The sequence below is a fragment of the Mycteria americana genome, chromosome 14 (assembly GCF_035582795.1).
Source record: "Mycteria americana isolate JAX WOST 10 ecotype Jacksonville Zoo and Gardens chromosome 14, USCA_MyAme_1.0, whole genome shotgun sequence".
Classification (NCBI taxonomy): domain Eukaryota; kingdom Metazoa; phylum Chordata; class Aves; order Ciconiiformes; family Ciconiidae; genus Mycteria; species Mycteria americana.
Window position 1 is genome coordinate 17,127,235 of NC_134378.1, and position 22,514 is coordinate 17,149,748.

Consider the following 22,514-nt stretch of genomic DNA (forward strand, 5'->3'; position numbering starts at 1 on the left):
GCTGAGCCTGTCTGGGGTACCTCCTCCCTTTGCTGTTTGCCTAAAGCTGCTGCAGGGTTTGGGGTTTGGGTTTTACACCTCAGCCTAGCTAAGCCAGACCCCAGACCTGGCCCTGTGGGTGGGCACCGCCTTGGAATGGATGGTTTAAAAAAACCCTAACAATCAATGAATTTGCTTATTTCTGCTTTCAGCAAGGGAAAAAGCAGTTTAGCCCATCTAGAGCAGACAAGAAAGGGAGGAAGAGGAGGAAAAATCATCTTTTGCCAGAGCCCAGCTGGGTGTGTCTCCTCGCCCCCCCCCCCCCCCCCCCCCCCGCAGTGGGTCTGTGTTTCTGGCAAGCAGTCTTGCCTGGGAGGGATCTGCCGTCAAAGCCACCCAGGAAAGGAGGCCTGATACGCTAATTAATATTCTGAACTAGTGACCCTTCTTTTTCTTTCCACCCCTTCCCTTTCTCTGGGCTCTCCAGCCTCTCCCTGCCGCGGATGGCTGCAGCCCCCTCCAGCTGAGTCAGTCCTGCCTCCCCGCAGCATTGCAGCACCTCCGCAGCTCCTGCGCTCTGCTCCTGCAGCACCCGCTCCGCTCCAGCCGCCGCAGCATGGCCAGCACCGTCTCAGGTAGGATAGACATCTTTTGGAGGGGCTTGTCATCAACCCGTTTGTAGACCCATCAGGTTTTATTTTTTTTATCATTATTCTGAAGGTTTGGGGATTTTTTCCTGTGCATTTCGGGGGAGTTCTCTGATGAGGAGGCAGCTGCTATGGCAGCATTGTTCCCCTTCCTCCCCCATACACACACACACACCCCTCTGATGCAAGATAGCAGGTGGGCTTTTTATTTTAATATGAATACACATGTGATAAACTTGCCAATTTAAAATATTGCTGCCGTTACATTGTGCCATAAGAAGATGCTGCTGCACGCCAATGAATTATTGTTTTTTGTAATGTGATACAGCTTTTTTTTTTTTTTCCTAAGAAAAATTTGCATGCTGTGTAGCTGGATGCAGAGAAATCAGCAATTACATTCTGGTTTGTGAAGATCATGTATTGCCTGGATGGGTAATGGAAAGAAAGACACAGGCAAGAGACTGACAGTAATGCCCTAGAAAATCCCCCAAACCCAACCACAATAACCTAGGTGGGTTTCTGTGTATTCGCAGGGCTTCCCATCCCTAGATTTCTTCCACAGCTCACATTTCTTCGTTAGAAGATGCTACAGGGGAGCGGTCCTCTGATGGCGTTGGGTGAAATCAAATGCTGCAAGGGAAGCCCTTCCTCCCTCCTGCAGCAATAACAGGAATCACAGCGCGGCTGCCCAGGAGCCTGGCGCCGGGTCGGGTTTGGCTGCAGGATGGCAGCCTGCCCTGAGGATGCTGTGCTTCTTCGGTCCAGCCGTTTCCTAAAGATGCGTCTTGCCCTTTTAACTGGGGAGAAAGGATTCAAATGGCTGAAACTGGGAACGTGGGTGAAGGAGAAGAAAAGCCTGAAATGGTACAATGAACAGTGGGTGGGTTTGGAGGGTCTTTTTCTTTAAAAAACCCCAAGTTTTCTCTTGAAATGGCTCTGAATTCTGCAGTGCATAAAGAGGGGCTTGGGCGGGGGAAGCTAAATCCTGGAGGGCTGGGATGTAGGGCTGAACAGGAACAGCAGACAAAAAGGAAAAGCTTTGTGCCCCCCGCTGCCGGCAGGGAACCAGCAGAAGGAGACCAGGCAACACTTCTTCCTTCTTTCGCTGGCTTTTGCCCCTGTCTCCTGCTGTGCATTTTCTATTCCTTTCTCCTTTTAAAAGACCAGTAGATGCAGGGGAGAGAAGGACAGAGAGATGGAGGGGTGGGGGTGGGGGGGTGTAAGGGTGCAGCTGATCCCGAGTGGACTTTGCATGCAATTAAAGATGGTAAAGCAGCATTGAAAAAATGTGTCTCTATGATAGAAAATCTCCAGCTATTGTATATATTTCTGTGAGTATCCCTGTCTCAATGAACGTGTGCGCCAGTGCATGCTCGGGAGGTCCCACCCATCTGCCTTCCTCTCCTACAGAACAGGATTGGACCTCGTTTGCAGAGTGGGGGTGGGAGGGACGGCTCAGGCTTACCAGCCATCTAAACCAAGGTTGCACCGAACTTGAGATGGACGAGGTGGCGGATGAAACACGCGTAGGCATAACATGCATTTTCCATTTGGTGCATTCTCACCCTCCCAACCCACCACATGCCAACGGCATATTTAATCTTCCCGAAGACGCAGTTTTACTGTCAAAGGAGCCTTAGGATCATGAAGAAGCGCGTGCTTCAGAGAAACCACATTTTCTTGTGGCTCAGATCAAGTAGGGAAACAATTTCAAGGAGTAGAAAGTCATGGGAAACCAGCGCTGCGGGAGGAGGAAAGAGAATAGGGCAACGTTTGCCAAGGGAGGGAGCGGGGCTGAGCCTCGCCCAGCTGCCTTTGCAGGGAGCAGCTCCCCATCGCCTATAGCATGTATAGCAAGAATGGAGAGTAGCTTGGAACGGCAGGAGAAAAAGGCAAGCAAATCCTTAAATTAAGGAAAAAGTCTTGTTTGCTTTCTTTGTTATTTTCTTCTTTGTCCGCAGCAAAAGCAAATCCGTGCTGAAGGGAGAGCAGCTGTAATTGTCTGCAGCTGATGCCCGGGGGCTTATCCCCCTTGGGAAGATTTTCTTGGGTTTGTTTAAACAAACAAACAAATCCCTGGGATGAAAAGAACCGGGGCTTGCTTTCCCCAGCCCAGCGGTCCCCTCTCTTTTCTCCCTGCCACCCCAGGCGTTTTCTCCTGGCCGTGGTGGTTGGTTTTGGTGCTAGAGCAGAGGACGCGGCAGCACATGCTCAGTGCAGGTTCAGCTGCGGTGCTGGCCGTGCCGCCGGGCAGACCTTGCAGGGGCAGAGCCCTCACACCTCCTCCCCACAGCATCTGCACCAAGCTTTGTGCTTTGGTACACCGCGGAAAGGGTGTCTGGCTGGACTCTGCAGGACTGTATGACTTTCCCCACCATTTGCAGGCATCTGGGTTGAATAAAGAGACACGAGATTATGAAATGATGCAGTAAGGTGACAGCCTCATGGGCTTTGCTCCGACGTTAGCGTGTCTGAGGAGGTGGAGCCAAGAGGAAACACCGGCTTGTCATTCCTGGCCTCACGACTGGGCATGGTAAATGTGCCTTGATAGATCCTGAGGTTTTCTCCTCCTAACATCGAAATGTGAGAGTCGTGTGACTTCGTATAGGTCTGGGCTATCCCCTTAATCCCTTTTCTGTATTGCTGGACACCACATGGTATTGCCCTGTCCTGACACGTCTACTGCTCATGCTGGAGGGTCATGGTCCTTTCTCTCAACCTCTCCATCTCTCTGCGTTCTCAAGAAATCACTATTTTCTTTCTCTTCAGGTGTTGATGGACTGTATATGGTCTTAGAAATTTATGGTGCTTTTATTGGGACTTCAGTTTTACAAGCCAAGAGAATCTATTGTAGGCATTTTTTAATTTCTTTTTTTTTACCACTGTATCCAAATGAGGGCTCTAACTCCTTGGAAAACATTTGTTCTTTCTAAAATATAAATCATATCTTCTTTGATGGTACCATGTAGAGTCTGTGAGGATCCCTCTGATATCTCAAGAACGGGCTTGCTTGGAGCCTATCAATGTTGGTTCCGAGATGGTGAAGGCATTGTTTTATCAGATGAACACATTCTCCTTCTGCAGAGGAAAAGCTTGAGATTTAATGGTCTGATGTGGCAACTGGCAGGCTGCAGATAAGACCTTTGTGACAGCAGCGTGGGCAGCAGGATGGATTGCAGCCTCAAGCTTTCTTATGGTGAATGGGGCTGATGATTCTTGATGATAATACTTGGAGGGACCTGAAGCTCACTAAAACTTCTATACCCCTAAATTAACTGGAAACAACATGCCTGCCTAATCCCTCCCAGTTGCCCTACTGACATGGGCTTTATTCTGCCGGGTGTGAGCCTCCATTTAAAAAAAAAAGTCTCCTATCCAGAGGGGAGTTAAACTGATGGTCAGATCTTTGGCTGTGATTTAGAAAGACAAAAGAGCTAGAGAGCAACCACAGATCATGTGCATGTGCTGTAGCAGTTTGGCACATCCCAACTGGCGAAGAGCCGCTCAGCATATTTCCAAACAGTCCTTTTATTCTTTCAAGGTACCTCTACATGTTTAGTGCTGTACTGGAGAATCTGATGTTTTCTGAATGGGTTTATACACATAATATCACTGTATAATGGGTAAGTACAATAATCCTCAGTTAATGCAAAGGAAACCAAGATCCAAAGAGACCAAATGACCGTCTGTGGTCCCACAGCATGTCTGTACCTGACACATCATGGCACTGGACTCCTGTCTTTGACTGTCCCCAGCTCCTTTGTAGCTCTTTGTCTCTTCCAAACCTGACCGTCTGAACCTATATTTGCCCCCACTGCACAAACACTCTGGGACAGCTGCCTCCATTTGGCTCCTTCATCTGCTTTATCAAGCAACCCAGGCCAGCTTCTCTCCTTCCTGACAATCAGTCACCCACCCAGCCCAGGCTGCTGGGTCTCTGCTGCACAGCTTGAGCCCTTCTCTCTCGCTGAGCCCATAGAAGAGGAGATTTCCCTGCTTGATTTCCTGAGGGCGGCCCACATCTTCCAGTGCTACAGTTTGAGTGATTTGCTAATCCATTGGCTGTGGATAACAGGGGTTGATGTGGCGTTCATGAGCTGCAAATGAAACCTAGGAGGGAAGGGGCGGGGTGATTGGAAACCGTTCCTGGGTGATAGTTTAGCAGATGTCCGACAGAAGGCAGAGTAACCCTCGCATCTGCCTGTTCTCATGGATGATTCCACATGAGCCTGTGGTGACTTCTGGGCCTCAAATCTCATGGTGAGCAGCTGAGATGGTGTATGGCATCAGTGTGGGGTACAACCGCTGATCTGGAAAAAAACCCCGCTAGTGTTTTCTGGTTGTGTGAGGTCTCTTGCTGACCTGGTTTTGGAAGTTGGGGAGCAAGAAAATGGAAATGAGTTAGACTGAAGTGAAGGTCTGGCCGTTATTTTTATGACAGGATTCATAGCAGGATTCGCAGCCTGTTGTAATCTCAAGGCTTATTGAGGGCTATGGTTGCTTTTGTCGTGGATGTGGCATTGCAGTCTTTGTGCTGAAGGCCTCGGTTCCCTGTCTCTCTAGCTTCTCTACCTTCTCTACCTTCTGTTTGTGCTTTGGCTACATTTATAATTGGACTGTTCTCCTTTTTTCATGATGCAATATTCTTTATGGAGGCAATTTTTACTTCTCCAAAGTTATCTTTGCAAACCAGATTATTTTCCTGTCATTGCCTGACCTTGCTGTCAGACATAGCACATCCAGTCTCGTCCATTTAAATTGCCTGAATTCATATAAATTAGTCTTGCTGTGCCTCTGGTTTATTATGAATGAGTCTGTATCAGTGTTGTGCCTAAATGGCCTCACTCTGTTTTGCTGGACATCATTAAACACCGAACAAAAAGACAGGCTGCTCAAACAGTCTATGGTTTAATTTTATCTGGTTAGGAAGCAGAGAACAGAACTTTTTAATGAATGGTAGGTGGTGAGGCACTCTGTCCAGGCACATCATGAGCAGGCAGATGGTTCCCGTTGCTCGCGCACCGCACCCGTCCCCAGCCGTTCCTCCATCTCTTGCGCTGCAGCCGCTCGGGGAGCAGCTGGATGGTGTCTCCGGGGATTAACTTGGAGACAAACACTTCACATGGATAAATGCTGTATGTAGTGCTCATGCGAAGCAGCAGGGCTGTGGCGATGCTGTATGTGCTGTACAGCACTAGAGGGAGCACAAGAAATGAGTCGCTAGAGTGAAAGAGAGCTGAGAGCACCCTGACCCTCTCGGTGGCTTGGTGAAGGCCCAGGTCATCTCCCTTCTTCTCCTTGCAACAGGGAGAAAGTAATTTTGCCTATGCAATATCTACGGTGCGGAGAAAAGCTAGGTGAAAAATTTTAATAAAGATTAATTGTTGCATGGGGTGTGCAATGCAATATAAACAGAGCAGGATCAGACTGTGCCGATTACTGGGCATAAATATTCAGAAATATTGAGCGACCGACTGCACCTTTTAGGTAGGATTGTAGCTTAATAGCTACCCGAGGTCTCATGAAGCCATTAAAATGCAAGTTTACCCCACTTTACAGGATGGGACTCTCATATTTTCTATACCTTCTACAGTTTATGCACTTCTTAGTTTACAAAACTCAGTTATTTGTAATGTTTTACCCCAATTCTAATATGGAATAGAACAGAATAGATGCAATAGAATAGAATGAATTGAATTGAATAGAATAGAATAGAATAGAATAGAATAGAATAGAATAGAATAGAATAGAATAATTTCAGTTGGAAGGGACCTACAACCATCATTGAGTCTCACTGCCTGACCACTTTAGGGCTGACCAAAAGTTAAAGCATGGTATTAAGGGCATTGTCCAAATATGAAAGCAGTGAAGTCTGATGACTTAGTGATGAAGACCATACCAGAGTGAATGAACTTGCTACTGGTCCTCCTACTGCAGTGTTTGCCTAAAAAGAAACATAAAATATCCGTACTCCGTACTGGAGTGGGCAGCCTGTCCTAATCCTCTACCTGTCAGTGAGACAAAGCTCTTGTTGCACCTCTGAGACTAAAGTCATTCTTTGGTATGAAGTCCCTTAGGAACTGAGTCAGATATCCTTCCCAATTTATCCACATAGACAATAATTCTTTGGTGTAAGCTGAATTTATTTTTACTAACTTAGCAGAAGTAAAAAATGCCAATAGATGCTTAAATTAAAAGTTCAGCATTTCCTGTCTAATTTTTCTTAAAATGTGTAAGTTTGTGCACTGGAAGACACACAGGCTTTCCTGGAAGGGACTTGTTGGCCATGTCATATTCTGGCCAGCCAGCTGTCTTATCTTGGTGCAAGGATTTTGTCCACTGGCATAAATATGTCCTCAAAACCTTCTATCTGTTGAGTGCAGATACTTCTGAAGTAAATGTTAGTGCTGAGGTTTGCAATGCTGATCTTTTACCCCTGAGAGTTTTAAGCATGCCCTTTCTGATGCAGCTGTGATTGAGACATAATCTTGCTTCAAGAGATCTTGGGTTTGATCTTCATTGACACAGTCTCCTAAATAGCGACCCAGAGGTTATGTTTCTTACTTTTATTTAGTGAATCAGAGGCTCTGCCTCTCCTCAAGGATGCCTTTTCTTATTTTAGCCTACTAACAGTGTGTTGGGGACACATACCGCCTCTTGTTTGTCACCGAACGTGTCAGATCAAAAGCGCATGAGGATGAGGGCAGCACTGGGGATGCTTCCGTGTCCCCCGGCTGTAACCGCTGCCTCCGGAGCAGAGGCGGGGGGGGTTCAGGGGGCCGTTTATTTCTCGGGGCGTGGATCAGGGGGGATTTCTTCAGGGGTCGGTCCTTCCCCCTCTTCATGCGGAAACCCCCGGCCTTGCCGCTGCCTGGGGGCTCCCCGGTGCCGGTGCTGAACGGACAGCTCCCGGGCCGGGGGTCCCGCACGGTGGTGCTGAACGGACAGCTCCCGGGCCGGGGGTCCCGGGGCCCAGCGGACCCTCCCCGCTACCGGCCGGGGGGGCTCGGTCCGCTGCCGCCGTTCCCGCTGCTTTCCCCGTCCCTCCCCACCCCGGCAGCGGGGAGGCTGGAGCGGGTCTGCCCGGCAGCGAGGGCTGCCCGGCGGGTCGGGGCTCTTCGGGCTCTTCCCCTGCCGGTCTCCGGGGCCGGCAGCTCCCAGCCCTGCTCCCCCGACCCGGGTGCCCGCTTGCTGCTAATTGCATCTGATGGCTGGCGCCGGGGTGCATCTGCAGACTCCAGCGCCGGGAGAAGGAGGCACAGCACTTCCATAGCTCATTAAAGCCCTGCGCGGCTCAGTGAAGCGGTGTCCTTTTGTCCTCTCGCTCCTTTTCGTTTTAATTGATGGAGAGGGACGGTCAGTTTGCTCTACAGAAGGGAAAGCGGGACAGGGAAGATCCCGATGGAATGGAGGCAGCTGCAAAATCCCTAGAACAGACCTCCTGAAAGGCAGGGACTGCAGCGTACGCTCCTCTACACAGAGGATGGTGAAACCAGTACTGGGCTTTACTGTTTCAGTTTTACTGAACTGAAACCAGTTCAGACCTCCTGAAGTTCAAGTAATGAAACACGAAGCACTGTGCTCTGTAACAAGTGCTAGGAGACAATTAAACGAGTGGGTCAGGGATGTGGCACATCTGCTTAATGTCTTGGTTTCACTCAGGACCAGACATAATGGTAGAGCAACGACCTTGGTGCGTAGTTTGTTCCTGTTAAATGATAATGTCTCTCATTTGGCCCAGGGGACCCTCCTCCCGGCTCCGGACAGCACGTTGTGAGATACATTAGCTTACAGCTGCATGCCATGACTTTTAGCACCATACAGCACTCTCGGAGACTTCCCAAAGACTTTTTTTCATTAAGAACAGAATCAAAGATGTCCTGCTCTGCGGCTGGCACTGCTGGTGTAAGCTGTTCCTATTTGGTTTACGTTTAACAGCAGGACTGGGCAGGGTATTAAAATCAGAATGTGCAGCAAACTGGAAAATGTTCAATAAAAATCTGAGCTTCAGGGACTATCAGTTAGCAAAAGACGGGTGTTAATTAGGACCAAGTTCTGTACCTAGGAGGGAAAATAAGTGCAAGTATGAAGTAGGCATATGAAACCACTGTTTTCCCACCCGAGTAGCTGCAGGAAGGCAGAGGAGAAGATCTGAAAGGTGTTCCTGAGGGCATATGGTACACAGGATGATATTTTTTTCCAAAATTGTTCTGCCTCTAATGCCTTTTCATATTACAAAGTTTGGGGGATTTCCCTTTCCTGGGCCGGTGGAGGGTCTCGCTATGAAGGTGGCATTGGCAGCCAGGTTGCAGATTCACCTCTGGCTGGAGGTCGAAACAGGAGCTCAGTAAGGAAGAGACAAACCAAGACCAGAAGCACAAGGACATGTGGGAAATCCAGAGGCAGAGCCAAGGCTGGACGCCAGAACGCCTGTGCCCTGTGGTGGAGGCAGGAGGAAGGATGGCACAAGGAGGCTCAGGGCAGGTTTGGCAGGACACGCAGCCATGAAGACTCTGTCCCCACATGCCTGGGTGTCCCCTGAGCAGCCAGTCCAGGGCAGAGCCTCACGGCATCCGTGAGACAGCAGCACAAACCGCTGAGCCGTCAGCTGCTGAGCTGCGACATGGCAGTGATGCTGTGAGGGTCACACCGGTGTGATAAAGAACTTGACAGCCTGACAGAGCACCTCTCCGCTTTCAAGAACTTCTATTCTGAGGTTCTTTGTCAAGTGTGTGCTAACAGTTCGCTGTCTTAAATGTGCTAAACTCCAAAAATACAGGTGAAGATTGCCCCAGAAACAGACCCACTGCGAGCTGTGGGTGCTGCTGCCATTAGGGCAGCACCCTGTGCACTTGTGATCACTGAGGACGCTGCGGTGTGTCCTCCAGTCACAGGAACGTCGAGCAAGCCGGAGGGCTCGCAGCAGCAGAGCTCGAAGGGATTGTGTATTTCCCTGTCCTTTGCAGGGGACAGCATTTACTGTGACTGCAGACCAGCGTCAGCCTCTGCCTGCCTGGGCCAAAGCGGTGACAGAATCCACTTACATCCTCCCTTATCTGCTTCTGCAGGGAAGGAGGCACCTTGGGAAGTCGGGTTACAGCACTTCCCCCCGTTAGCAGCACCCCGAACCATTTCTTCACTCAAATGCCCATTTGTTCTCATAGCTGACTGCCCCTTGCCTCTTCACCCTGATGTCAGAAATGCTGAATTGTGAAACGTCAGGAACTTGCCAGGGCTTGAGCAAAGTTTCCAGGTGTTGATGGGTGTCATTTGACCTCTGAGTCTGGAAGTGGAATGGAGAAAGGGTCTGGCAGCTGTCCCGACGTGGTTAACCACACGGGCTGCAGTGTTTCAGCTCCTTTGGAGGGAAAAAATCCTGCACAGAAACTTATACCCCTAGGTGTGGTAAATTCCTACTGTGTGTCTTCCCATGACATTTGCTACACTGGCAGCTAATTTAGTCTGCTCTAGAACAGACGCTCCTTGGGGACCTTTTGGCGAGCTATGGCAGTCTGGAAAAGCCTCCATAGAGTCTGGTAGCTGCAAATGGGTTTCCTTGTGTCTACTTGCTTAATTTCTCCGTGAAAAGGAGCTGCCATTGCCATTAGACTGTCTTCTCATTGCTATTTCCTATTTTTCAGCCTACAAGGAGAAAATGAAGGAGCTGTCTCTGCTCTCCCTCATCTGCTCCTGTTTCCACACCCAGCCCCATCCTAATACCATCTACCAGTATGGAGGTACGTAACCAGCTCCCGCAGGGGCTACAGCATCGTTTGCACGATGCTTCTGCAGGCAACGCGGGAGCTCATCAGCACGCTGGGCTGTCCCATCCCGGAGCAGCAATCCATGTCTCAGCCCGGGGTCTTTCTGTTTAGTCTCCTTTCACAGTTTATTTTATTAACGTAACCCACATTTTCCCAGAAAGAAACTGCTTGCAGAGGCTGTCTGCTTCGTACTGGGGTGACATAGGAGATGTTAACAGCAATATGGCCTTTCTGTAATTATGCTGTGAATTTAATTCATTGCATCAACCTGGGGGGGGATGAAGCTTGAATATAAATTAATTGCATCGACTTGCGGGGGATGAAGCTGATCACTGATAGGGAAATTTTGGAGATAGAACAAAATCACCCAGGTCAGGACATGGGAACACCCTAATTCCTATGTGAAGAGCCTGGTGCCCTCAGGTGAATGGTCTCCTGAGTGTCACAGGTCCACAGAGTCCCTGTTTTTTTTCCCCCCAAAGATATGGAGGTGAAGCAGCTGGATAAGAGGGCATCAGGCCAGAGCTTCGAAGTGATCCTGAAGTCCCCTTCAGATTTATCTCCTGAGAGCCCAATCCTTTCCTCCCCCCCCAAGAAGAAGGACCTGTCCCTGGAGGAGCTGCAGAGGAGGCTGGAGGCTGCAGAAGAGAGGAGGAAGGTAACGAGATGTCCTGTAGAAGCAGTGACTTTTCTGTGACGGGTACTAATTGCACCAAACCCTAAAACGGGCTTAGCAGGAGCAATCTAAAATGGCTGGAAATAGTGTTTTTACACTTATTATTATATTCCACTAGAAATTGTCAGGTGAGACGTGGGAGTCATGGAGTGAGGTTCTGCAGCCTGGTTAGGCAGGGAATTGGACTCGATGATCATCATCGTCCTCCTGTTCTTAAAACCACACAGTATGGGGTCCTCTCGGTCCTCTGCGTGTGACCTGGCTGGCGGGGCAGTTCTCCCCAGCTAATGCTGCAGGAGATGTCGCAGTTGGTCACACACCCACCTTAAACTCCAAACCTAAACACAGCCTTGTGTTTCCAACAGCTGGCTGTGCCGCATTTTATTCTAAGTGCTGTATAAAATGTCTTCTGGTGAGAACTATTGAAAAGGAGAAAACCGGCAGAGTAAAACAAAGTATAAATGTTAGGAGTGTTGGCGGGTAAGGGGAGAGCAAGCTGAAATAATTCAAAGAATGAGGCGACACTTGGAGAGGGGATGCTGTGCCCACACGGATGTCACCTGGGTTTTGCTGGGCCGGTGAGCGCAGTGTTGCATCGCCTGCCCGCCTGGAGCACCGGACCCAGCAGACATTGGCCCATAGCAGGAAAAAAGGTGTCAAAGCGTCTTCCAAGCAAGAGCGTTATGGGATGGAGGGGGGTGGCAGAGCGCTTTTGAGCAGCAGAGATGGTCAGAAAGCCTCTCTGGGGAGTTGAAGGCTAGAAGAGCCTCTTCGGTTGCCTTACACCTTTCCCGACACCTTGCCTCGGCAGACCCAGGAGGCGCAGGTGCTGAAGCAGCTGGCGGAGAAGCGGGAACATGAGCGGGAGGTGCTGCACAAGGCGCTGGAGGAGAACAACAACTTCAGCCGCCTGGCTGAGGAGAAGCTCAACTACAAGATGGAGCTGAGCAGGGAGATCCGCGAAGCACATCTCGCCGCCTTGAGGGAGCGGCTCCGCGAGAAGGCGAGTGCGATGCCCCGGGAGAGGGCTGGGTGCTGATGCCCACGGCGGGGTTTGGGGTCTGGTCCCTGCAGCGTCATCCCAGAGCGATGGGCACAGGGGAGCGGGCGTTTCGTTACTGGTGGAAAGCGGGCTGTGGAGCAGCTCTGCTCCGGAGCGGCACGAGGAGGGGGGATGTGTCCTCCAAGGTCAGTAGAGAAAATACCGTCTTGATAAGTGCAAGCTCAAAGGCACAGGATCGGGCCCACTCCGTGTCCAGGGACTGCGTGGCCAAAGGGCTTTGCCGAAGAGGGGAGCCGTGAACGCGTTCGCTGTGGGTTTGCATCACCTCCAGGCTCCCGCAGATGAGATGCTTCGCTCTTTGCAGGCGTAACCCCCTGTCCTTGGGGTGTGTCGGGTGGGAAACTGGTCTCTTTTTTTTTGTCTGGTGCAAATCCTGCGTGCAGGAGAGGAGGAAAACGGAGACTGCAAGAGCAGAAAGTGTTAGCCTGGTGTCGTCTCTCCCTTCTTTGCAGGAACTGCACGCAGCTGAAGTTCGCAGGAACAAGGAACAGCGGGAGGAGATCTCTGGATAAAGGGCTTTTCTACACATCTAGCACCTGATTCCTGTTAACAAACCAACCAATCGACCGACCAACACATTTTATTTTGTTTGTCTAGATGCAACATTTGGTTCTCCATCCCCCCCTCCCCTGGTGTTCGTCCCCCAGCTACACGCTTCTCTATCTCTGCATCCTTAATCGTCAGTACTTGTGGGGATTCACAGATCATAGGGACCTCTAAGCAGAATAGCAGCTAGTTCACATGAAACAGAGAATCGATCAGTCAATCAAACAGCTTCTTTGGAGGGTTTTGTCCTTTTTTAAAAAATATTTCTTAAACTGATGTAAAAAACAATTAAGATATTAATAAATTCAACCAGCAGTGTCACAGAGATACGGATTTCTTATCCGGGGCTTTTACCCCTCTTGGTGTTTGCTCTAAGCCAAATATCAGTTTCAGAATAATGGGAAGTAAGTGATAATTTCTGTGTGTGAAGTGGAATAGGGAACAGCCCCGTGTTAGCCAGTGGTAGGAGAGAGGAACGAGAGAGGGATGGGACGGCTCAGGAGTCGTGGCGTGCAGACCCCCCCTCTCTTGGCTGTATCTGGAGCCAGCCCAGGCGGGCAGTGACCCGAAGTCCTCATCTTTGGATGATTCTTTGCTAGCCCGTGTGAAAGTAGGTGAGGGTCTCCACGCAGAGCTCGGTGCCGGGTGCCACGTCACGGCAAGTCCCTGTCACGGCAGGCACCGCCTGATGCCCTGGGTGGCCACGGGCTGGAGGAGCCCGGAGACTGAGCCGCCCTCTCCCCGGCAGAGCGGGGCCGAGAGGTCTTGGCCGAGCAGCCGGGGAGAACCGCAGACGGTGATTGCATCCCCGGCTCCGCGGGAGCCCTGGGAGAGGGCACTCGGTCTGCGGGCTCTCCAGCACTCCCAAAGCACAAGGTTTCGCTCCAGTAAGAAAGCAGATCCAATAGAAATGGTGCATGGTTGTGAAATAGCCTTTTAGTGAACAGAATAATCATCCTTCCCTCTTTCCAAAGATGGATGTGACTCTTCGGTGCCATTACAGGGCAGACACTGAGACCAGAGATCGCCAGATGAGCCCTGGAGCTCTGGCTCGTAGGCAGCACCCTGGGAGGCAGGGCACGCCGGCTGCCTGCCTGGTACCTCCAGACCGGTGGCTTTGGATGAGAGGGAGCTAAGAGGGGAGCAATTCTGCGGTAAGGGCGAAGAGATGTCCCCATGCTCATTCCTCGTCTATCTTTAGCTTTTCAAGGCCTATTTTTAAGAAAAAATTGTCTCTTGATGGAGGTAGGGATGAGCAGAGAACATGCAAGCATGGCGGTAACGTCTGATCTAAATAGGTGACTGTCAAAGCCCAGGGACTTCCTAATCTTCTAGAGTCACGGCTTATGGAGGTAGCCAAGGTCCGAGCAGCCACCGTGCACTGCGAGGGGCTGCCACCCTCCCACTGAGATCCCCAGACCTGCTCGCCTTGCCCCAGCTCTGCTTCTGCCTTGAAAACCTAAGTGGAAATGTTGCATCTGAAGAGCAGGGAATGGCCACCTTCCGGCAAGCGGGGCCTCGCAGTGCTGGGGACCCAGCCCTGCAGGAGCACCGTCCCGTGGCAAGGGTTTGCAGAGGAGATGGTGGAAGCTGCTTTCGTTTGAGGCAGAAGGTAACAAGAATTCCCCTCTGTCCAGTGCTTAAAGATTACTGGGTTATTTAACAGCCGGCGCAGCGTTTCGGGGAGGCGGCAGCGGGGTGGGCAGCGCAGGGTGCCTGGATGGTATTTACACCAGGGCACCGCTCCCCTCCGCCTCGCGATGGCCCCTCCGTCCTGGCTGCCCTCTCAGACCCCAGAATAAACCCAAGGGGCATCCAAAGCACCCAGACGTTTAATTATTAGGAACTGGTGTCCTCGCACGCTGTGCCTCCAAAGAGCCGTTCTGTGGGTGGGATGAGGGACTCCCACGGTGGGCTTTGCAGGGTCCTTGGGGAACAATTTCAGCGCACAGGGGTGCAGACGCGTGCACGGGCAGCCCGGCAGCGGGGCACGGGCACAGCCCAGCCCGGGGCTCCCGGGACCGTGCTCTGCACGGCCGTGCCAGGCAGCGACAAGGAGCTAGAGCAGATGAGGGGTTTGCACGGGGCATAATGATCCCCTTGCCTCTCCTCCCCTCTGAAAAACAAATCATCACTGAGTCTCATCAGAAGATGACGTTTTCTGTCTACCCTGTGCTTTAATTAGGTAAAGAATTGATTACAGCCTGGGGTGAGCATCAGGCGGTCGCAGAAACCCCATGGAAAGCCAAGAGCAGCAGCTGCTGGAGGTCACATCCCGGGGCTCTTTGCTGATCTCCCCAGAAGTCCCAGCTGGATTCGGGAGAGATCCCTTCATGGCCACGGTTTGATGTTAGGGGACACTCTGCTCCTAAAAGGAAGGGCTACCTTACTCCCAAACCCCTCCGCCTGGGCCGGGGGGAGGACAGGACTGTTAGAAGGCTCCCACGCTGCCCAGTGACAAAAAATCCCAAGATTTGGGGCAAAGAGGAAGGAAACTGAGGGTTGAATTTCTTAACAGTAGCTAATGATCAGTTTATAGTAGCAGCTGTCTTAGATAAGCATCTGTGTAGAGCGTGGCATCACCGCCAGCATCACCTCATTCATATAGTGACAAGAAATTTTAAAAAGTTTAAAAAAAAAAATTTAAAAGTAATTTAAATGAAATGTTTGTGTGTAAGAAATGGTTGAAACTGTCAAATGTCTGTGTCCCGCGTTGGTGGGATCTGAGAAGGTATCTGCGAGATATTAACCCTGTCCTACTCTCTGTGGTGCTGAGTGTTTGCTTGGTGTGTAATTCTGACCTGGAGCTTGTTGTAAATACTGTTTTTAGTACTATGATTATTATGATTATTATGATTATTATGATCAGAACTGTTGTACTCATGAGCAGGAGTTTAAAACAAGAGAAACGACCGTTTTCACTCCCTCCTTGGGGCTCAGAAGGAGTCGGAGGCTGGGCTGGGTGAAGGCAGGGTGCCGGCGGGGTGGGATGCCGGACCAGCTGGAAAACCACGGAGTCGGGAGCTGGAGGCACCTGAGTCCTGCGGGCAGGGCGGTGAGAGCCGGGACGGGCTGCCCCTCGTGCTGGGAGGAGAAGGAAGGGCCGAGAGGTGTAATAGAGGGGATGCTTCGATTCTGGTACATTTAGCGTTAACCCAAACCTCCTCGTGTGAGGGGGTCCAGGCTCTTCCCTGCAGCCCCGGGGGAAGCCGGAGGAGCTGCGAGGTTTGGCGTGTGCTGAAGGAGGAGCGGTCGGTGGCAGGTTGTGCTGCTTAGAGCCGTCCTCCCCAAACAGCAGCTGAGGCTCTGGACTCGGTTCTTGCGTGGATCTGCCTTTGTGCTGCCAGCTTAGGGCCCGCGCCCGCCCTTCTCCCCCTCCCAGCCTGGACCTCAGGCGGGGACTTATTCTTGCAATAGCTTTGTCTGGCAAAAAATCCCACGGGAAACGCACAGGAGGGCAGCCCGGCACACGGTGCTCATGCAGGTGTGAGCACTGGGAAACTCATTTTTCTCACCTCCATCGGGTCGGTGCTGTGAGGGACAGTGGAGATGGCTGGAAAACGTGTTACTGCAGGGTAAGCTCCTGCGTCAGAGGAGCAGGAATGCGCAGGGAGAGTTTCGCATCGGTAACGTCAGGGGACCAGCTCTGTTACTGCTGCTGAGATGCGTCGTGCCAAGGAAAGAACCTCATCCGTGGGGCCAGATGCTTTAGGTGTAGCAGAGCGATGTTTGCCCGGTGCAGATGAATGTAGTAGGGATGTTGGGGAGCTTGACATTTGTCCGGTGCCACTGGACGCTATCAGGGAAATGTGTGATTGCTTTGGCCGTGTGCCCCAACTCCCGTGGTTTCGGCTGGACGAGGGGTGTCCGCCCACCCTCTGCACCGCTCCAGACCCACGGGGATGGTGCTGCCGGTGCCAGCAGCTAACGCGGTGCTGTGCCCGACCAGCAGCACGTGGTACGGTCCAGGATCACGGTTATTTCATGCCTTTCCATCTCCCAGGGTTGCTAATGGTTGTGTGCAGCAGCAGCATCCTTCATGCCTCAATCGAGACTAATTAAGTATCCTCATTAACATCCTTACCATCCCAGCCTCCCTCATTCCCGGACCATTCCCACATCCCGCAGTCGCAGACACGGCATGCAACCCCCCGGTTTCCAGGGCCCCCTTCCTTACGGCGGGGCTTGAGGTTCTTCATTGATTCCCGTAGATGTTTATGAATCAAGCTCTGTAACGACAGTCAGCGGCCGCATTTTTGCAGCAGCGTATGAACACGAGACTTTGTGCCTGGTAGGGAGAGCATCCTCGAGGCGGCCGGCAGCATCCCTGCCCGGACCACCAACTGACGGAGCGTTTGCAGTTGTGTGAGAGAGGAAAGACGGGAGGGTGACAATTTATTACGTGCAGGCGTACACCTTTCAAAGAGCTCTCCTGGAGAAGGGCCTCTGATTTGAGCAAGACAGAGAAGCTGAAGCTAAATGAGTTCCCAGCTGGCACCGGCAGCCGGGCGATGAGCGAAGTTGCGGGAGAGCTGGGACAACTGGCCTCGTATCCCAAATTAAAGCTCTGCGCTCACGTTATCCCCTACAGCAAAGTGCTCAGCTCTGTCTGGAAATTGGTGCTTTCAAGGATGCTGGCCCCTCAGACCGCTTCTGGACTGAGCCTATTCCTTATCTTATTATTTTTGAGTCATTAAAAAAATCTTGCTTTAACCTAGATGTGGGGTTACCTTTGAGTTGACCTTCCAGGGACGGTGGCAGTTCACGATTGCATGCATCCTACCTTGGGGGTAGGTCGGTATTGCTGCTCCTTTTAAAATGTAAACTTCAGCTTGCTTGCTTTTGCTTAGCCCGGTGTGACTCTCTGGCCCTGGCTCTGCAAAGCCTGTCTCATGGGGTTCGTTCCATCCCGTCCCGCTGCGTTACTTACCTCCCTCACCGTGGCTGTGCACTCGGCTGTGCACACGTGCACAGAAATGCATACGTGGAAACGATATATGCACATACACTCTTATACCACTTGAAATGAGTCAGGGAATGGCTGTTTACGGTGCTAGAGATTTCTTACTATCCATGCTAGGGACGAGATGACATAGTAAGACCAATAAACTCCACTTGTGTAGTCAGCTGTCTAAGTAAAGCAGAAGAGGGGCACTGGCCAACGCCTACGTTTGGGTGCTCTGTGGTCCCCGGGGTGCAGGGTGGCACGGTGACGGTGGGACCTGAGCGTGGGGGGCAGCCGGGCATCCCAGCCCCGGCATCCCCCGTGCCTCAGTTTCCCTCCCTCCCCATGACAAGGGGACACCGACGCTCCCTACTCCACGGGGACCGTGGGAGAGCCAACACATCCACGTCTCTAAAGTGCTCTGAAAATGGAAAGTACCAAAAAGTACCGAGTCGTGGTACATAAAGTACCGAGTCGTGGTACACAACCGTCCACCCCGGGAGGAATAAACCGGCCCAGGGCTGCAGGCAGGGGTTTGGAAGATGACTGCGTGGCCGCGGGGCTGAGCCGTAACCCCAGGGCTCAGCGCCCCGGCTGCCCTCCCGGGCAGGATTCACTCCTCCTGCCGCAGCCTGGGCCACCTTTGCTCGTGCCGGGTGGGCAGCCGGGCGGGGAGCTGGCGCGGTGTCGCGGAAGGACTTTCCATCACTAACAGAGCCTTGTCCGGTTCCCTTCGGTCTACCGCGTGCATTTCATTGTCAACTTGAGGTTGTTGTTGTGCAAAAGAAGTGATTATGAAAAAAAAAAAGAAAAAAAAAGAAATAAACTTGGTATGAAACCGTATGTGTCCGTCTCTCTCCATAAATGGATTGTTTTCGTTCTGAGGCTTCTCTTTGTAGTGTGAGAATACTAATAAAACGCATTAAATGGAAAAGTGACCTAAAGATTTAACAAAATAGACTTTAAGCATCTGTATGCTAAATGAGTACTTTGCACCCAGCGTAAAAGATGCGGAGATCCATAGTTTATCGCCATTCTCAGAGGGAAAAAATAATAAAACGCTTGAATGAGGGTGCTGCTGACATCCCTTGCGGCGGGAAAGGTAAGGGTATGCAAAGTCTTAACCGAGGAAGATCGAAAAAGATATAAGACGATTACAAATACAATAAATGCAGTTCTGGAAAACACATGAGCTGCTGCTTTAAAAGCAATCCAGCGCTTGCTTGATGAGCTTTTCCTGAGAAACGATCCAGCCTTCCCCCTGGGCTGGACGCGGCGGGGGGGAGCGGGGCTGCGGTTCCCGAGGAGAGGGGACCCTAACCCGGGAGACCTTGCATGGCCAACGCTGCAAATCACATCCCTGGGGCGAGATACACAAAAATGCCCCACAAACCGGGGAGGTTTGTCATCCACGGGGACACCCGAGGGGAAGGTGCCTGGCTGCTTCCCCGGCTGCCGTGGAAAGGATCCCCCGCCTTGGTGTACCAGAAGCTAAACCGAGGGGAAGGCAGGAGGTGGGAAATTTTCATTCCCAGGGCAGCTCCTCTGTACGAGCGGGGAGGACAGTGCCGGGGCCATCACCGCAGCGGCACCGCAGCGGCGGCCGAGCAGCCCGCGCCCGATGCTCTTCCCATGTGTGCGCAGGATACCGCCGCCCGCACAAACAGGAATTCTATTTTTGCAGCGTGACCTTCCTGATTTTAGAGATAATGACCTAACGGCAAATGCGGCGTTGCTCACTTTTCTTCCGAGGTTTGCTATAGACCGCTAACCCAGGCTCTTTGTTTTAAGATGTAGTGGATGCAGTAAGGTAAGCCTCTGTATTTGTCTTCGGAAAATAGGCACAGTGCCTCGGTGCCATGAAATTCAAGAAAGACCAAGCACGGTCACCCTCTAACTAGTTAATTCAAGTCAGATCCTTCATCCTCTTGTGAGCTGAAGGAGAAAACCGCAGAGGAATGGGATGCGTTGAGGAGAGGGCAGACGGGAGGAGCAGGCAGGCGTCGCAGAGAGGCTCCCACCGCCCTAGAGCCTCTGCCCACATGGGCAGCCCTGCGGGCAGCACCGAGGGGGCTTAAAGACATGATACCGGCCTTGGACCAGATTGTAGCACCCACCAAAATGCTTCTTCCAAGATCAAAACCAGGCCAACAAAGCAAAATATCGTAAGTGACTCTTGGAATGATCCCTACAAAGCGCTCGAGCCGTGCCTGAGCAAGGGGAAGGGAACAGAACAGCGACACTGGCAAGGTAAATGCAAAAGTACACCTGGGCAGGCAAAAAAATAATTTTGTTTTGCAGAGTAATTTGCTAAAGGTTTGAAAAATAACAGGCTGTCCTTTCTCAGCAACCTCCCGGGCACTAAGGCTGCGAGGAGCCTGCCAACCGATAAAGGGGCAGGCCGGGGGGCAGCGGGCAGGTAAGGTGCCAGGAGGTGAATTTCTCCCGGCCGTGGGTGCTGGGGAGGAGCCCAGGGAGGTTCCCGTTGCCCAGGGCCTGACAGCAAAAGTGAGGTTTTGCTTTCCAAGAGGCCACCGGCTGCTGGGAAAACTGGTGCAGGGCAGCGTCGCTGTGGGGTTGCCGCCTTCTTACCACCTTTATAACGCCTCTGCCATTGGGCGCCGGAGGGAGCCGGTTACGGTGGCACAGGGACCTTTTATCTGCCCCGTCCAGCCCCACTTCGGTCCCGAGGACACAGCTACCAGGGCAGGTCCCCGGGGAGCTGCTGACAGCAGCACCGGTGGAAATGCAGACAAGCTTCCCTGGAAAAGGGCTTCACAATTTCTAGGGTGAATTAACATTGCTGGTTACCGTTGGTTATCTGGGCGAAGGAAAAGAAATAGACCTCCTTGTGGAGTATCACTTTAATGAACATTAGGTTGGGTAACCTGGAAAGCAAGAAGGAACACGAGGGAAACAGAGCTGGCAGCTGGTTATCGGGCAGGGTTGGTCCGGATGGGGAGGATGGAAAAAGAAAAGGAAGAGCCTCGGAAAAAATAAGCACTAAAAAACCACTATCAGATGAGTTCCTTAGACGTTCATGTAAAAAAAGACTGCTAACCAGACCAAGCACGCATGTGACGGGCCAGCCACACCACGTGAATGCAAGGCAGAAAAAGCCACTCGCCAAGTAGCTGCGAAAAGCCGACAGAACTAAAACACTTTGAGAGTGTTTCAAAAAGGGACTCACGACTTTTCGGGCCTCTGGTCTGGCTCTTCCTTTTTCAGAACATGTTAACCACCCACTTGCAGAAAAAGTGCGATGCGGTAAGATCACGTGAAAAGTCCTCCGTGAAAAATCACTGCACGCCTTTCAAACCCCGGACCTCACGGGCACAGCTTGCAGGGTAAGCCCAGAAATGGCAGAAATTCCACCAAAACCTGCGGGAGCTCCAGGTGGCTGAGGGGAACCCCGGAGAGCAGGCGCAGCACGCTATTTAGCGCTGATACGCAGCAGCACGTCTGGGCTGCAACGGCTCGGGGACGGCTCCTGGGCTCTGCACCGGGCAGGAACTCGCTGAGCCCGGATCACGCAGCAGCACTGCAGCGTCGTGCAGTGCCCGAGCGCCGTGCGAGCCCCTGCTCCCTCCGGGGACAACGGCACTTCTCAGTCAGTAAAGAGCCTTTGCGCGGGACACCCCCCACAGCGCTTGCAAAGCTCAGGGACGGCTCGCAGACATCTCGGGTAGGATGGAGGCGTCCACCGTAACGGAGCAAACCTGCGCAGAGCGTTCCTGAGCCGCGTGAAAAACCGCCACGGAATCTAAACACCTCCGCAGACACGGCCGCTTTCTCCTCCAGGTACAAAACACGCTCTTCTATCTCCCCTTTTATAATTCATCGCTGATAAGGACAGTAAAAGAGTCCTCCGAGAACTTCTTTATCTCTTTAGTTTTTATTAGGCCTTTTGAAGCGGAGGCAAAGCAGCGCTGCGGAGCTCTCGCAGGGCTGCTGCGTGTCCCGTAAACATGAGTGAAACACATGGGAAAGCAGACGCCTGAAGCTCTCCCTCGGGCCGGTCCCAGCACGGGGAGGGAGAGGCTGGAAGGTCACCCATGACACCTTGATGCCTCCTCTGAAACCCGGCAGCCTCCAGCCCTGCCCAGCAGCCTGGGCAGGCAGCCTGCACGGCCTGGCCGCTTGTTGGGGCTCAGACAGAGTCCGGGCACAAAGGAGCGTGTGACTGGGCAGAAACGCCTTGGGCTGTGTGCGGGACACCCCAAAATGCTGCGGGGACTGGTACGCGCTGTGCCCCGACAGCAAAGGCAGCTACCGAAAGCTCCCCAGCCCAAAATAAGCACGCAAGCGCTGCTCTGCGCTCCCAAACGGGCACGCACACGCACCTGCAAGGAAGGAGGGAAGAAACGTAAGGCCCAGCGCCCGCAGTGCTTGGTGCCCGCACGGCCTCGGGGGCAGGGGCCATCCACCCCAAGGTGCACACACGCCTACTGCAGCCTTGCGCCGGGCTGGGGGGCACCAGGAGCCCTGGGCACATTTGGGGGCCCAGGGAGCAGGCGCACACCGGGTGCGTGCAAGGGGAGGGCGTCATGCGCAGGCCCCAGGGGGTCCTGCACAGCTGAGGGCATGCACGAACCCCGGGAAGCCTGCGGGGAGCCAGGGAAGGCATGCGGGGCCCCGGGGGGTGACACGCAGGAGACACTGGGGGCATGCAGGCCCTTGGGGGGGGGGGGTGACATGCAGGACACACGAAGCATGCGGGGCCGCGGGGGGGGTGACATGCAGGAGACACCGGGGGCATGTAGAGCCCCGGGGGGGTGACACGCAGGAGACACGGCGGGGGAGATGCAGGGCCCTGGGGGGGTGACACGCAGGAGACACGGGGGGCATGCAGGGCCCTGGGGGGGTGACATGCAGGAGACATGGGGGGGGGGAT

General features: G+C 52.6%; 1 protein-coding gene across 1 annotated transcript; it reads left to right on the forward strand.

Moving 5' to 3' along the window:
- The first annotated feature begins 516 nt into the window (after positions 1-516).
- STMN3 (stathmin 3) lies at positions 517-12,942 on the forward strand. Its single transcript, XM_075517075.1, has 5 exons — positions 517-614; positions 10,268-10,363; positions 10,873-11,048; positions 11,878-12,069; positions 12,582-12,942. The coding sequence occupies exons 1-5, from the start codon at positions 596-598 to the stop codon at positions 12,639-12,641; spliced, it is 543 nt and encodes a 180-aa protein (XP_075373190.1). The 5' UTR covers positions 517-595; the 3' UTR covers positions 12,642-12,942.
- The last annotated feature ends 9,572 nt before the right edge of the window (positions 12,943-22,514 follow it).